We start from the raw sequence: 15734 nt of genomic DNA on the forward strand, positions 1-15734 counted from the left end.
CTAAAATTAGTTGGATACATCCAAACAGTCTAGCTAATAGTTTAGCTATTAACTACCTTTAGTAAATTAGCTAATATGTAGCTAATATTTTGTTAGCTAGTTAATTTTACTAACAATTTTTTAACCAACTAGCTATTACCTCTAGTGCATTCAAACACCCCTAATAGTTAGCTAGTTATTTGTTAGCTAGCTAATTTTACTAGAATTTTTCTAGCCAACTAATTATTAGCTCTAGTGCATTCAAACACCCCCTTAATAAACTCTGTTTAGTTATTATCTGTGTAATTACTTATGTAACTAAAATTTATTTAATATTTTTAACAAGTGTCATTAGCTTGTTGGTCCAAAAAAAAAGGTGTCCATAGCTTGCCCGTCGTGGTCGGTGTAATCTGGCCCGAACTTGGCCAGGCGCCCAGGCCCATACATCCCTTGCCTCTTTCTCCTCCCCCGCATCTGCTTCTTTCTCTCCACGCCAACCCGACACCGCGCGGTCGGCTCGGCTCGGCCATCCCCGCCAGCTCCCGCTCGAGATCCCAGCGCCATGACGATCGGCGTCGCTCTCTTGCTCGACCTCACCTCCCGCCTGCCCCGCGCCGGGGCATCCGCCGCCTCCGCAGCCGTCCGCTCCCACCCCGGTCTCTCTACCACCGCCTTCGCCGCGACTGCCGCGGCCGCGTTGTCGTCCTCCGGGGTGCCGCTCTCCGCGCGCCACCTCTTCGGGTTCGTTCCCTGCCCCTATCGCCCTCCCTCCATCACTTCTTGCTAGGTTTCTCTCCCTGTGAGCTGGCGGCTTCCACATCGTCTGCTTGGTTGCCAGAGCACGACTGCCCGTGTTGCGGTAGAGGTGTTCGATCCATTGCCTGGCAGGTTTCGACTGGGGTTTGGTTCGCGGTTTAGCCGGAGCTCTGGGCTCCGATGGTGTGTGTTTCAGTCGCCGCATGTTAATTAGTGGCTCCATCTGATCACATGTTAGCAGTGGTGTGGTAGAGCACGGATTGTGCCTTGAGAAGGAAGAAGAAGATAGGAAGTAGGAGGAAGGCGACGCGTGTTCACTATTGCAGTATTCTGTTTTTTCTTAAACGTTTACAAAGACCTGTGCCTCCTTATATTGGAGCACTCACAAGACTCACGCTACAACCTAGTTCGGGTCACTCACACGAGTGTTGGGCTGGCGCACACGCAAGCCACGTCGCGGCCCAGTAGTCACAGATTCAGGTGTGTCGCGTGCAGCCATCTCCTGAACACCATCCTCTGTAGCCTGATCACCATCCTCAGCGCTGACATCCCCCCTGGGAGAAAACCTGCTTGTCCCCAAGCAGGGGCACCGGGAAACGATTGCTGTAGAGCCACAAAATCTTCCCAAGTTACCAAGGAGGACGACATACTGGACCACTTGATCAGCACCTGCAAGCGGCCATCAACTCCCAGACGACGCTGAAGAATAGCTTCTGGAATCTGTATGCCAGTTAAGGAATTGGGTAGCTGTGCTAGCGTGACATCTGAAGGAACAATGCGCTTCAACTGGGACACGTGAAACACCGGATGGATGGTTGAAGTAGAAGGCAGCTCCAATTTGTAAGCAACACTACCCACATGAGCCAGGATCTTATAGGGACCGAAGAATCGAAATGCCAATTTTTGATTTGCCTGAGGAGCCAACGAAGCCTGCACATATGGTTGTAATTTGAGATAAATCCAATCTCCCACAACAAAGGATCTCTCGGAGCGACGCTTGTTGGCTTGCGTTTGCATGCGATGTCTTGCTCGGGCAAGATGCTGCTGAACCAAGTCAATCATGACAGTTTTCTCCTGTACTCACTCATGCAAGGATGGAACATGGAAAAGTGAAGTTAGATCGATCCAAAGTACTTTGGAGAGTACCCATACAATACCTCAAATGGTGAATAGCCCAGAGCGGAGTGCCAACTAGAGTTGTACCAAAACTCAACCAGATATGTCCAGTCCACCCATTTATTAGGACATGCATGAACAAAACATCTAAAAAATGTTTCCATACATTGATTCACACGCTCCGTCTGACCATCGGATTGGGGGTGATAAGCGGTACTCATACTGAGAGAAACTCCAGCCATAGAGAATAATGCCTTCCAAAAGTGACTGGTAAAAATGCGGTCCCGATCAGATATGATGGTTGTGGGCATGCCATGCAATCTGTAAATCTGCTGCAGAAATACTTTGGCCACTGAAACAGCTGTGAAGGGGTGTTTGAGGGGCACAAAATGACTGAATTTGGAGAATTTGTCAACTACCACTAAGACATAGTTCATTCCTCTAGAAACAGGAAGTCCCTCCACAAAATCCAAACTCAACAGTTTGCCAGGCTCCTGCGGGAACCGGAAGTGGCTGCAAGAGTCCAGGTTATTTCACCCTCTCCGGTTTGGCTTGTTGACACGTTGCACACGAAGAAACAGAGGCATGAACACTCTTCAGTCCGGGCCAGGCAAACAAGTGTTTGACACGTTGATATGTCACAGGCACTCCAGAATGGCCACCAACAGGGGAGCTATGCAGGGCAAAAAAAGTGGCCTGTTGCAGTTGCAAGTTACGGCCTACCCACAGACGCCCTTTGTATTGAGCAGACCATCATGTGGAGAAAAATCCGGCACAACATGCTTGTGAACAGCCAACTTGGTCAATAAGCTTTTAGCTTCGTGAAAGGGCGTCTGCTACGCGATTATCCACTGAGGAATAGCCACTGAAAGAGCCAACATTGCCACCCCTGGGTGGGATCTTCGTGAAAGGGCGTCTGCTACGCGATCATCAGTGTCTTGCTTGTAAACAATTCTATAGTGCAAGCCGAGCAGTTTGGTAAATACTTTCTGCTGCCATGGTGTATTCAACCGTTGTTGATTGAGATGTATCAAACTTTTCTAGTCAGTGAAGATATGGAACTCTCCCTGCAATAAATACGACCGCCAATGGTCTATTGCTACCAAAATTGCAAGGTAATCTTTTTCATATGTCGACAATCCTTGAGTCTTCTGCCCTAGAGGCTTACTGATGAAAGCCAAGGGGCGACCGTCTTGCAGCAAAACTGCCCCGACACCATTGTGGCAAGCATCAGTCTCTATACAAAAAGTTTTGTTGAAGTCTATTAAGGAAAGAACTGGAGCAGTACTCAGGAGATGCTTTAAGGAGAGAACCTGAGCAGTACTCAGGAGATGCTTTAAGGTGCGGAATGTTACCTCATGATCATGAGTCCACACATATAGTGTTCCTTTCTTCCTGAGTTCAGTAAGGGGCTTAGACACAATAGCAAAATGCTTGACAAACTTTCTATAATATCCCGCCAGTCCCAAAAAACCCCGGAGTTCCTTGATATTTGTGGGAGAAGGCCAATTCACCATAGCTTCAACCTTTGATGGGTCAGTGGCAACCCCCTGCCCACTGATAATATGCCCCAAGTAAGCAATAGATCTTGCAGCAAAAGTGCATTTGGACTTCTTAACAAACCAAGAGTCTTTCTGTAACATCAGCAAGACTTGGTGCAGTGGTCCAAGTTCCGCTCAAAAGATTTACTGTAGACTAATATATCATCGAAAAACACAATGACACATTTCCTCAACAATGGTGCTAGAGTTGTGTTCATTGCCCCTTGGAATGTAGCTGGCGCCCCAGAAAGACCAAATGCCATTACCAAAAACTCAAACTGGTCGTGGTGAGTTTGAAGTGCAGTTTTAAATTCCTCGTCTGCTCTCAAACGAACTTGGTGATATCCTGAGAGTAAGTCCAATGTAGAGAACCAACTAGCTCCAGCTAACTCGTCCATGAGTTGTTCGAAGACAGGAATAGGGAATTTGCTCTTAATAGTGAGGGCATTCAAGTAACGATAATCACCACAGAATTGGAACGAGCCATACTTTTTGCGAACCAACAGAACCGGGGATGAGAAAGCTGACAAACTAGGCCGAATGATACCTAATTTCAGCAACCTAATTCTCAATTCCATCTTTGAGAGGAGGGTACCTATAAGGGCGTATATTCACTGGCCTAGCACCCGGCACCAATGGAATCACATGATCACAAGCTCTTACAGGTGGCAGAAAAGTCGGCTTAGAAAATACCAGAGCAAAATCATCTAACAGCTTGGACACCTCAGGTTGTAATGTTTGTTCTGACGTGTCTGTAAGCTGAAATGTGAAGCAGGATAGTAGCTGGCTCCTCCTGACTGGTGCCTTGTAACAATACCGGTGCTCCTTGATACTGAATTAATACCCACTTGTGTTTCCAAGCCAATCCATACCCAAAATGAGGTCAAAGGTAGGCAGAGGCAATACCTTGAGGTCCAGAGAAAACTCACGGTGCTGGATAGTCCAAACCACTTGAGACACCATCGAGACACACTGCATGGCACTGCCATCAGCCACCGTTACTGAAACTGCAGCAGGTAACAAGGTGAGGTTGCTCAGTTTGTCCACCAAGTTCTGACTGATGAACGAGTGAGTATTGCCTGAATCTATCAGGATGTTGATCATCTGTTGCTGCATAACTCCCAACATTTGGAGAGACCTTTTGGCTGTCCCACCTGACACTGCTTGGGAAGAAATAGCCAAGAACAACTGCTCCTCAACAGCTTCATCAGAGTGAAGCTCGCCTTCAGTCTCCTCAATCGGCAACAATTCAAAGACCTCTTGCATAGCATGCAGTTGGACTGAAGCAGCACATGTATGACCCTTGAACCACTTCTCAGCACACCGGTCACACAACCCCTTGGCACGGCGATATGCTCGCAGTGCCTTAAATTTGTCTTCCATTGATCGAGGTGGAGGTACTGCTGAACAATCCTCGACAACTCCCATTGTAGTGGACTTGTCAGCCACCGGGGTTGATGATTGAGAAGTTGGCCCTCTAGAAACAGATTAAGACCACCCACCCGGATCATATTTCAGATAGCCCCGTCATCTCATCGTCTCTGCCACCTCCTGCAAAAGGACGAGAGAGCACGCAGTATCCAAATCACAGGGGTGCTGAATGAGAACGACAACACGTATATCAGCACGTAACCCTTCAACGAAACGAGTTGTAAAATACATTGGATCAGACACATGTTCATAGGCTGATAACTGATCGACCAATGTAGAGAATCTATCAATATATTCAGACAAAGCAGCAGTTTGTTTGATATGGAATAATTGTCGCAACAGAGATTGATGCTGATCCCTACCAAATCGACCATGCAGTAGATTGCAGAAAAGGGGCCAACTCACTGCCGTATATTGTCTTTCTACAGACTGAAACCAGCATGCTACGGATGGAGAAAGATGCATTCACAATGGGAAATCCAGAGGCGAGGGTTATCCCCATCGAACAATGGAAATGACAACTTGGGTAATTTGTCTAGTGAGCGCGCGCCCTGGTTAGAATACCGATGTCTAGCCAAACAATCCTCATACAACTAACCATGGCAAATTGTATGCACGGGAGGAGATGGGGGGTGGAGCATACCCTTGCCCGGGCCAGGGAGGAAGGTCGTGACCGACCCATGCCCCTGATCCCGGAAGTAGTGGTCGTCGCGATGCCTGTATGGGCCGTCAAAGTGTTTGCCACCACCAGGATGCGGCATGGAGAACTCTGGCTTCGAGGGAAGTCCGGGTTCCGTTGAGGAGTGTTCGAGCGCCGCACGCTCCCACTGCTTGCTGAGTTTCCTGGTCTTCCATGGCGGCATCCACTTTAGGCCGACACTGCTCGAAATCGGCCGTAGCCGACTCCAAGGCCTCCACACGCTCCTCCTTGTGACGGGCGTATTCGGAGAATTGTTGCTCCCATTTGAGATCCATGGCTGCGAATTTCTTCTCCAACTCCTCCCGAATAATCTTCGTGTTGGGATCCATTGCCCAGTGCCGTTGCTGAAAACGGGTAAAGTGGTCGTGGCTGGTGGACGACTCCAGACTGGTGCTAGGGATCGACAAATCTGATACCAGAATGTTAGCAGTGGTGTGGTAGAGCACGGATTGTGCCTTGAGAAGGAAGAAGATAGGAAGTAGGAGGAAGGCGACAACTTGTTCGCTATTGCAGCATTCTGTTTTTGCTTAAACGTTTACTAAGACCTGTGCCTCCTTATATTGGGGCACTCACAAGACTCACGCTATAACCCAGTCCAGCCCACTCACGCGAGTGTTAGGCTGGCGCACACGCAAGCCACGTCGCGGCCCAGTAGTCACAGCTTCAGGTGCGTCGCGTGCAGCCATCTCCTGAACACCATCCTCCGTAGCCTGATCACCATCCTCAGCGCTGACATCACAGCAGGGAAGCAGAAAGATATGCTTTTTTAAGATTAATAATCGGCAGAAAGATACATTATAGTTCCGTGAGGTTAAATTTTGACTATAGGCAACACTTCTGCTCAGTGAACAGATTATATATTGGTTGTTTGATATCTAGAAGCTCATTGTGAAATATTCTTATCCAAATGATGTATGGTATATACAACCAGGGAGTAACTTTGCCGTGATTGTGATGTAACTTAGAGAATTAAATATTTAATTGTTTATTTTTTTCTCGAACGTGCAGAATAACTGCGCTTCATTATATTAAAATAGGAGAAAAGGTCTAATATAGACCAAAACAGATACAAAAACAGAGGCCTCCTTACAGGGGCCAACAACAAGCATATATGAAAGGATCCATCTACAGACTAAGCTCCCAAATCACTACCACTAATGAACTGGGAGGCTGCCAGGTAGGAGAGGCATTTGGCTCCTGCCATCTCCCACAAGCCTCTTTCCTCCCCCGCTAGTGTAAGGGCTGCTGCTAAGCTGGGTGTCCTTCCTTTAAAAACACATTTGTTTCAGTGGTTCCAAATTATCGAAGTTCCCAAAATGATGAGAGAGTTGAGGCCCTTCTTGATAGGATTATACACTGCTTCGGACGCCTCTTGCCACCAATTCATGAAAGATGAAGAAGAACCTGGTTGTGGGGCTAAACTCTGCAACCCAAATTGCCTTAAAAGGAAGAACCAGAATTCTCTAGTGAATTCTTGTTTTCTTGTTAGTAACTCTGTAGTTGTATCAGAGTGTTTTGTTGATTATATAGTTGGTTCTTATACAACATAAACAAACTGATCACAGGTAGTAACTTGCACTGATGCAGACTGATCTCCTAATCCTTGTGAATCTTACCTTTTACCCTGTCAAAATTATTAGTTAATTTATGTGTCACATTCTTGTAAGTATAGTATTTTCTTGTCCATGAGATAAATGTTTTACTTGGCTTATACTCCCTCCGTCCCAATTTATAATTCTTTTGACTTTTTTGGACCAAGTTTGACCGGCTTGTCTTATTCAAAATTTTCGCGAAAAACTGGAAAATTCAAGGCCAAAATTAAAGTATATTATATGCTAAACAATTCCACAGTAAAAACTTATAATAATTGTGAAATTTTTTGAATAAGACAGTCGGTCAAATTTAGGGTAAAAAAGGCAAACAAATAATAAATTGGAATGGAGGGAGTATGTCATTATATGCCCTTGATGTATGTGAATTAGCCAATTTATACATTATATGTTTGGTTTCACAGCACACATCTGATTATGGTCACAATTGCTCTTGCCCTAAATTTACATCATTGTAAATTTGGAAGTTGTGTGATGCTGGCAGAGCGAAAATTCCCGTAAGACTTTCGATCTAATGGACAGTTCACCAAACGCAAGTGATGCACTTAGCCAGCAAAGAAAATGATAACAAAGATTTTATTTCTGACATGTATATGCACGATGAAGCATATCTTTATGTGCTGTTTGTTAGCCTTGGTAGTGCATCCAGTTTTCTTTTGCTTACTTGCCTTTCTATTTATTGTCCTGACACTAGTTAATTGCATTTTTTATTTAGTTTTCATGGGTTTACTGTTGCTCATTGTGATGCTGGCACACCTGCTGGATGGAATGATGGTTCTGATGATCTTGTTAATGAGATTAATACCAAGATTATTGATTCCTTGCAATATGCAAGAAAAGACTACTTCCAGAACACAACAAAGGAATACCCTTCAGAGCTGAAGCCACTCTTTTCTGCCTTTGGGTTGAAAAATTTTACTATCACAACCCTAAGGTCTTTCCTATTATATTATTTGCCACTCATACAACCTAAACCTCACACTGGTTCTGATGATGAGGATGATGATCTGCTTCATGACACTCAAGAGAAAACCATGGATCTGGTTACTCCCTTCTACAATTCAGTAAAGCAAATCGTGCGGGAGGTAACTTTTTTTTACTATGATGTACTTTATGGACAATGTGATCAATTCTGTGTATAGCAGACTTCCATAAACTGGCTACTACGCCTCTCCAATAGCAAGCATTATAATGATTATATTAAAACATTAATAATGATTTCTGCAAATGGTTTTAGTCAAACTGTGATAAAAAACTCTTGATGATAAGATTGATTAGTTACAGTATGTTCTAATTTGTAACACTTCATTACCTTGATATTGAACGTTTCTAATGTGTAACATGGCGGTAACACCTGAAAGGATCTTCTTGCTTCGTTATTTCTTTTCCTTTCACAAAACTTGCATCTTGATCCATGCAGTTTTTATGCTTGCTGCACTTTTTAAGAATTATTTCAGTGATGTTAGTTTTCCATCCTTACTACCTTCAAAACAATAATAGTTTCTTCATCTATGTGAACTATAACTTCGCTCCTAATATCTATGTGGTTGGGGCTTGGACTCTGAATCAAGACCAAGCAGCTGGGCATACTGGGATTATTATGAATGGCTAGGTTTACTTTGTACTAGAAACCCCAAATAATGTAACCCATTAAGTGGGAGATTTATGGTACATGTAACCTGAGACCTAAGTTGTATAGTGCAAGCTTAACTTTGGCTAAAAGGCCCGTGCAAATTTTCTGTTGGAAATATAAGTTATTTACATATTGTGTCGTTACATTTCAGACTTCTATTGTAACGACCAGACGAGTATTTGAAAGGATTGTAGTTCGTCATGTTTCACAAAGAACAGCATGGAAACTTCTCAAAGGTAATAATGCCTCTCTGATGAGGTCTCTTGATATTTCGAAGTCCTACCACTATGCATTGGGTTATTGTGGTTTTATGGATCCTCTGTTTGGTGACAATAGGCATTGTATTATATCATCATGTTCATGTAGGGAATTTTAACATCTGATGCTTTAGAAACCATTAACTATAAATATGTCAAACCATGTATTTTTGTCAACAGGCTTGACAAAAAATGTGGATCACATTACTTTGTACTTCTGTTAAATTTCTTAATCATATGTCCCTCCAGTGCTATCTGGCATGATTCTTATATCTGTTCTGATATTAATGTGCTGTTAGATTTCTAGAGACATGCCCTGTGTCTCAAATAAATTCTGTTTTTACAGGAACTAAATGAATAACCTAGAACTTAACTCTTGGCCTTTTAAACTTTTCAGTCCAATTAGTTCTTACAACCTGTGAATGGTGTGATATTTGTAAATTAGATGCCAGAGCACTAATCTTATTTCACTTTGATCCTTGTGCTAGCGGCTCTCGCATGAGTGGAGTCTAGAGAAGGAATGACCGAGGCAAGCCTTACCCTTGTATTTTTGTAGCGCAATCGTGGCTGAGTCTTAGCCTTGTGCTTTGGCGTGAGACTAACGAGGGGATTTTTTTAACCTCAGCCTGAAATTTGCTTCCACGGAAATTTGAACTCAAGACCTTAGGAGTGTTACTCAGACCCACCTAACCAACTCAGCTAGAGGTTATTTCGCATGATATAAATTCTATGAACATTTTTAACCATATTTTCACTGAAATAGGTGTAGCAAGTGGAAAAACATTGAATGGAGTTCTCACATTTTGATTCCTCATTAATGGCCATATATTTTGACTTTAAATGGATTTAGCCATGTATACCAAGGAGTACTATAATCGAGACTAGTCAGATACCCGTACATTGCTACAGTTTCTATATATCATATGAGTAGACTTTGTTTTAATAAAACATAAAAATGTATGTATTATATTGGTTAGGTGGGTGTGATGTGGAGCCAACAATCAAGATTTGAACACATACTTGTGCATAATTTTACCTTATTTTTTCCATAAAGCGGGAATTAGAAGGGTGATGCACAATGACTATGGAACCGTGGAAATTGGTGAATTATATAGTACAGATAATCGGATGACTGTGCGTGCATTATTACGGTTTCTATATATCACATGGATAGGCTTTGTTGTAATAAAACACAAAAGATGTGTTATGTTGGTTATGTGAGTGTGAATGTGGAGCTAACAACTAAGGATCAAACTTCCACTTCTATATAATTTTATCTTATTTTTTCATAAATCGGGAAGGGGGATGGTGGCGCATGACTGTGGAACCATAGAACCGTGGAAACTGGTGCTTTATATAGTAAATATTAAAATGAGATCAACATGTATGACCCACTGGAAAAGGCAAATGCATCCATTAGGAACAGAACTCTCATGAACAAGCTTGTTCTGCCTTTACTTTTGGTTGAACTTGTGATAACCAACCCAAACTGCCAAAAAATATGGTGTTGCTACATTTGTATCAATCTTTACCTGAGCTTGTGTTTTTGCAAGCTTATGCATGTACCTCCACATGTATAGATATGCTACCTACATTTTCTTTCTGTGGTCATATGATATGTTGACAAGGTCACAGATATACTCTCAGTATATGATGACACTTCTATGAATCTATGTATCTATCTCGCTCTCATCTCCCAATTCATTTGTTTCAATTTATGGCTTATTATTATCACAATTTTTATGCAAACTATATCTAATTATATTTCAATAGATGCTTCAAAATCATCAAAAAGGAAAGCTGCAAGGGGGATGCCAACTCCACAGTACACATACTGTGTTGCCAGAACAACTTTCCGAGGTCTGATTTGCTTGTATTGGGTTTCTTCTTTTTCCATTGAGAGTTCTCTCAACTTTTTTGTTTGGACAGCACATGCACTGGGAATAACCGCTGCTTGGGTAGTGCAATCCATAATTGAAGTATACAGATGTTTCATCCGTAAGCCTAGTGAGGACTGTGAAGCACTATCAAGCGACGGCAATGAACAGTTTGACGATATGAATAAATTCAGATTGTTTGGGAGGAAGATTTATGGGATTACCATCAAAAGTTGTTTCTCTTTGGTTTTGGCCTCAGCTGGAGCAGGCATTGGTGCCCTCGTGCATCCAGTGCATGGACAATGGTTGGGTGAGTCATAATTTCCCTTCTGTCTTGAGTGCATATACTAAGACACTACACAATACTTTTGCAAGCATTCATTTAATAGGAATACATATATATTTTAAAGTTTCACTTTGAGCTAGCAGAATAAGGTCAGTGCATTAGCGTCAGTTCAAAGTAACATCGCTTAACTGTACTTTTTTTTTATATCTTGCAGGTTGTGCCTTGGGAGATGTTGCAGGTCCAATTATCGCTATAATTGTTTTTAAGAAGATGCAGCTACCACTATGAGAGACTGGATTTTTGGCGACCACTGGTTTTGGGTCCCTTGTGCAAGTCATGGCCTTCAGTCTTCTGTGTGGTTGGAGATCCCTGATCTAACTTGAAAGTTCACAGTTGATGAATAACAGCTTTCACCTCAGTGCTCGTAGTTTTGTAGCTCCCTTTACAAGATGCCTTCGGGTCTTGTGGGACATGAGCATGTACTTTTGCAGTTTTGCTAAATTTTGTACTGTCTCAGATTTGAAGGATCCAAACAAGAAATTTAATTTTACTAGATTTGAAAGGAATTGGTTTGAGAAGTAAACTCCATATCTATGGCGCCTTCCGTGATAGTACCTCTCATCAACCGTTTAGGTTATCTGAGTTCCTATCTCATTCTATCTCACATCCTGTTGAAAACTTTATTCTACAAATAGCACTATTTACAATATAAAGGATTGTTTTGCATGAACATTTATACGCACCATCTGCTGCTGGATACAGCCTTAGACTGAGACATTGAAAAAAACAGCCAAATTTTAGACAAGTGAATCAACGAGCTAGCGCCTGGCTAGGTCCAACCAGTTGAATTAAACCACCTGGCAGTAAACAGATTACAACACTGCGCTGCAGGCATGCAGCGGTTCAGTGTTGGACAATGCAGCTGCAGTGGCGGACATGGTCCAAAGACTTCGCATTCAACTTTATTTATTGCATGTAACTTTGAAAATTAAATAAGATGCGAAATAAGAAAAAGGGAAAAGTTGAAATCGTTTATTTCCATCCCCTCCTCCCTTATCTCCCGCGCTCTGCTCCTCCCAGTCCCAGACTCCCATCCTCGTCTCCGCCATGGCCGCCGTCGGCATCCCCTCCCCTCCGGCGCCACACGTCTTCGCGCCCGCCGCATCTCCTTCCTCCTCCACGTACTCCACACTGGCCCCCCGCCGTCTCCGCCTCTCCACCCGACTCGGACTCGCCGCCGCCGCGGCGTCGTGCCGTACGCGGTGCGCCGCCGCTGCCGATGGCGGGGCCGCGGCCTCGGAGGGTGCCTCTGCGGTGGCGGAGCTGGAGGGGGACCCCGACGCTGGCACAGACGTTGCCGGAGGCGCCGCGACCTCCACGCGGCCGCCCTACTCGCTCATCTCCGCGGACAACGTGCAGAAGGCGATGCGCGGCCTCGGTGCGTCTTTCTTGATTCATTTGACGCGTTCGACTCATCTGTTGTTGTTGTTGGCATGTGAATTGGGTGAAGCCAAGCTGCTTAGAAATTTTCAGTTTGGGGACTGAGGCGCTTTATTTGAAGCATTTATATTTTAGATTCTAACAGGGTTACAATGTTATGCGGCAACGAAAAGTGTAAAGTATCTCGGTGAAAAAATAAGGGAGGGTGGATGTCCGTATAGTGCTTACTGATAATTCATTTGCACTGGATGATGTTTGTTTGGTGTAGCATGCTGAAGTGTCTGTATACCGATATTGTTTTAGTCCCCTTTTCAATTATTGTAGGATTTCATGTAGTGGATAACTTTGGATGATGATTAATTTATGTTAAATGTATAGTGAGTTGCCACATGGATATATAGTGTGATATAATGGCATTTGTAAGTTCCCTTGTGCAGGAAGTTAATTAAGCCACAATGTTATGCCTGGAGGATGTTTCTGCTTTGCACACTACTGTTGTATATTGAACAATATTTCCCCAAACTTGCAGCAATTACAGATGCTGACCACTATGGGAGGCTTGGAGTCACCAGGCTAGCTTCTACTGATGAGGTAGATTGAAATTGTCCACAAGTGTAGTTCTTTTCTTTCTTTTAAAGGATCCCATGAGCTTTAGCTCTAGACTCCTTCGGTATTTGCATTAAGAAGAAGACCCTCTCACTCAGCCTCAGCTTGAAATTTGCTAGAGTTCAATTCAATATCTGAGGAGTGTTATTTAGACCACCTAATCAACTCAGGTAGAGGCCCTTTCACCTTGACCAGTTAAATAATGAGGCTAAACAATCTCCATACCACTGTGCTATTGGCCTACCGCTGAAATAGTATGCAATTATGCATATCAATACAATGGCATTAACAAAGTACCTGGTAGATGCAAAGACCGGCAAATTTTTGCAAACTCAAGTTGGTACCCAACAATAACAGTGACTAGCTCCATTATAGCCAGCTTCCTACTTGCAACTGACAAACATGCTAAAGTTAGATAGTATTATAGCTACGCTATGATGTTATGTTCACAATGACTATCTTTTGGAATATGTATATTTGAGCACTCAATTCTAATATTGAAAATCTGTGCCAAAGAAACTTTTAGCTATATCTTGGTGAGTATTCAAGCTAAAAGCCCAAACCATACACTATTGAGATTCAGTTAGCTCTGGAGTCTAAAACAACCAGATATATGCATAAACTAAATTTGCATGGTCATCACGTGCATTGTGATTCGTTCATTTAGCTCATAGAGACCAAAAATCCAGAGCCTGAAATCCAGAGACTGGATAAGTCAGTCTTGTACCCTTTTAGATTTGCAGGAACAATTTTACTTGTATACTTTGTTTACTACTTAAAAACTTCATGAACTGCCATTATTTGATCACTAGTTGGTAGATACTTTCTGCTGAGTACTAAGATCCTTTAAGGTATGTTTGGTTTGAGAATGGTCCATCATCTTCTCCTCTCGTTTTTTTGTTTGGTGGTGGAATAGATGGGTTGATTCTCCACCACCTCATCCTTAAAAAGCTAATAACAGGATAATTCCACCAAAAAATCATGAGATGAACTCATGGTGTACCACCTCATCTAGGATGGGGTGATTCCTCAAACCAAACAACCCTTAGTAACTGAGTTTGGCCTTGAAACAGGTAAAAGCTGCGTACGAGAAGATGTGTGAAGAACTAAATAGCAAAGAACTAGAAGAAGAGGAGCTTAACAAGGAACATGAGCTCCTAAAGGTTCTCAGCATAAATCAGGAGTCATAATGCCTCACTTCACTCATTTCCTGTGCTTCAATCATATATGCGCCATTGTAGGAATCATTTACTATACTATCAACCGAGGAAGAACGAAGATTATATGATTGGAGCTTGTCAAGAAGTGGACAGCCTGAGCGATATGTCTGGCCATTTGAAGTTGATCCATTGGAGTTGGCACCAGATCCTCCAAAGGTTCGCATCAGTTCAAAGCAAAACTGTGGTTTTATGAGGATGACTTGTCCTTTTAAAAAGTTTTTTTAATATTCCTTTGGAAAACCTTTTTACTCAACGTGATCCATGATTTTCTTAGGAATTGTAGCTTCTAAACGTTGCACGAATGAAACTGTTAATGCAAAACAAGACAAACCGGCTATAGTTATATTTAGTTGGGCCATGGAATTATGGATCCATTTTGAGTCTGAAGTAGCTCACTTGGTACAAATAGGTCAATAAAAGAATTTATTGCCTTCAGATAAAAAGATGGAAAAAGTGGAGAAATGTTAATCCATAATGAATTAATGATGCTGTTTTGAGAATGTCTATTGATTGTGAGGATGACACGTAGGTCCAACATGTTAATGATACAGAAACAAGCAATGTCACTTTTGAAATTGCAAATTTTCACTAGTCTGCTCGGAAGTTGTTTCCTTGAACTACTAACAAAGGATAAAATTCATCCGAAATGTTGCTCTTTGTTGTGCATAACTTAGCTAAATGTGTTGCATGATTGATGAAACAGGAACCAGAAGATGAGTTCCCAACCAAGCTCGTTGGCTACTTCTTACTGGCGTGGTTCATACTCTCTGTTGGCCTCTCGGTGGCCCTCAACAAATGAAGATTTTCTCCCCAAAAGAACATGAATTGTAATCCAATAATCTCTCTGCCATGTACATCAATGACGCTGTTGTGTGCACAGAAGCATATGGATGTACATGCCATGCTCTTGGCAATTAGCCGAAACATATAACAACACGTTCTGCACAGATTGAAGTCGTGAATCTTGTGCCTGGAGTTTTCACAATCCTGAATTAAGTATATGCCCATTTTCAAACAAAACACATACTACTGGACCTGCAGTTCTTTTACTGATCCGTACCGTATCAATGACGCTAAGTCCCGTTTGGTTTTTTAGTCATGTGACTAAGTTTAGTTTAAGTACCCCGTTTGGTTTCAGTGACTAAACCTGACTAATGACTGCATTACCACTATTAATTAGTGGCGGCCTGCTGCACGGAAAAAGAGAAGAGGCCAAGTGAAGTAAAAATCTCACTTTAGTCACCCCTTAGTGACTAAAGAGGCCAAATGAGGTAAAAATCTT

General features: G+C 42.8%; 2 protein-coding genes across 2 annotated transcripts; both read left to right on the top strand.

Annotated features, from left to right (window-relative positions):
- The first annotated feature begins 414 nt into the window (after positions 1-414).
- LOC100276490 (uncharacterized) lies at positions 415-11748 on the top strand. The gene is made up of 6 exons (NM_001150264.2): positions 415-720; positions 7849-8218; positions 8918-9002; positions 10797-10883; positions 10953-11210; positions 11401-11748. The coding sequence occupies exons 1-6, from the start codon at positions 542-544 to the stop codon at positions 11472-11474; spliced, it is 1053 nt and encodes a 350-aa protein (NP_001143736.2). The 5' UTR covers positions 415-541; the 3' UTR covers positions 11475-11748.
- A 437-nt stretch (positions 11749-12185) lies between these two features.
- On the top strand, positions 12186-15472 carry LOC103640914 (NAD(P)H-quinone oxidoreductase subunit U chloroplastic). Its single transcript, XM_008664356.3, has 5 exons — positions 12186-12624; positions 13156-13217; positions 14306-14395; positions 14474-14608; positions 15156-15472. The coding sequence occupies exons 1-5, from the start codon at positions 12294-12296 to the stop codon at positions 15249-15251; spliced, it is 714 nt and encodes a 237-aa protein (XP_008662578.1). The 5' UTR covers positions 12186-12293; the 3' UTR covers positions 15252-15472.
- The last annotated feature ends 262 nt before the right edge of the window (positions 15473-15734 follow it).

This window comes from Zea mays, chromosome 10 (genome assembly GCF_902167145.1).
Source record: "Zea mays cultivar B73 chromosome 10, Zm-B73-REFERENCE-NAM-5.0, whole genome shotgun sequence".
Taxonomy (NCBI): Eukaryota; Viridiplantae; Streptophyta; class Magnoliopsida; order Poales; family Poaceae; genus Zea; species Zea mays.

What these genes read in the sequence shown, in the direction of transcription:
- LOC103640914 (XM_008664356.3), top strand. Translation starts at nt 12,294, where the DNA reads ATGGCCGCCGTCGGCATCCCCTCCCCTCCGGCGCCACACGTCTTCGCG. An exon ending in GAAGGCGATGCGCGGCCTCG is followed by an intron (nt 12,625 to 13,155) that starts GTGCGTCTTTCT and finishes CCAAACTTGCAG; the next exon opens with CAATTACAGATGCTGACCAC. An exon ending in GGCTAGCTTCTACTGATGAG is followed by an intron (nt 13,218 to 14,305) that starts GTAGATTGAAAT and finishes GCCTTGAAACAG; the next exon opens with GTAAAAGCTGCGTACGAGAA.
- LOC100276490 (NM_001150264.2), top strand. Translation starts at nt 542, where the DNA reads ATGACGATCGGCGTCGCTCTCTTGCTCGACCTCACCTCCCGCCTGCCC. An exon ending in AGCATGGAAACTTCTCAAAG is followed by an intron (nt 9,003 to 10,796) that starts GTAATAATGCCT and finishes ATATTTCAATAG; the next exon opens with ATGCTTCAAAATCATCAAAA. An exon ending in TGCCAGAACAACTTTCCGAG is followed by an intron (nt 10,884 to 10,952) that starts GTCTGATTTGCT and finishes TTGTTTGGACAG; the next exon opens with CACATGCACTGGGAATAACC.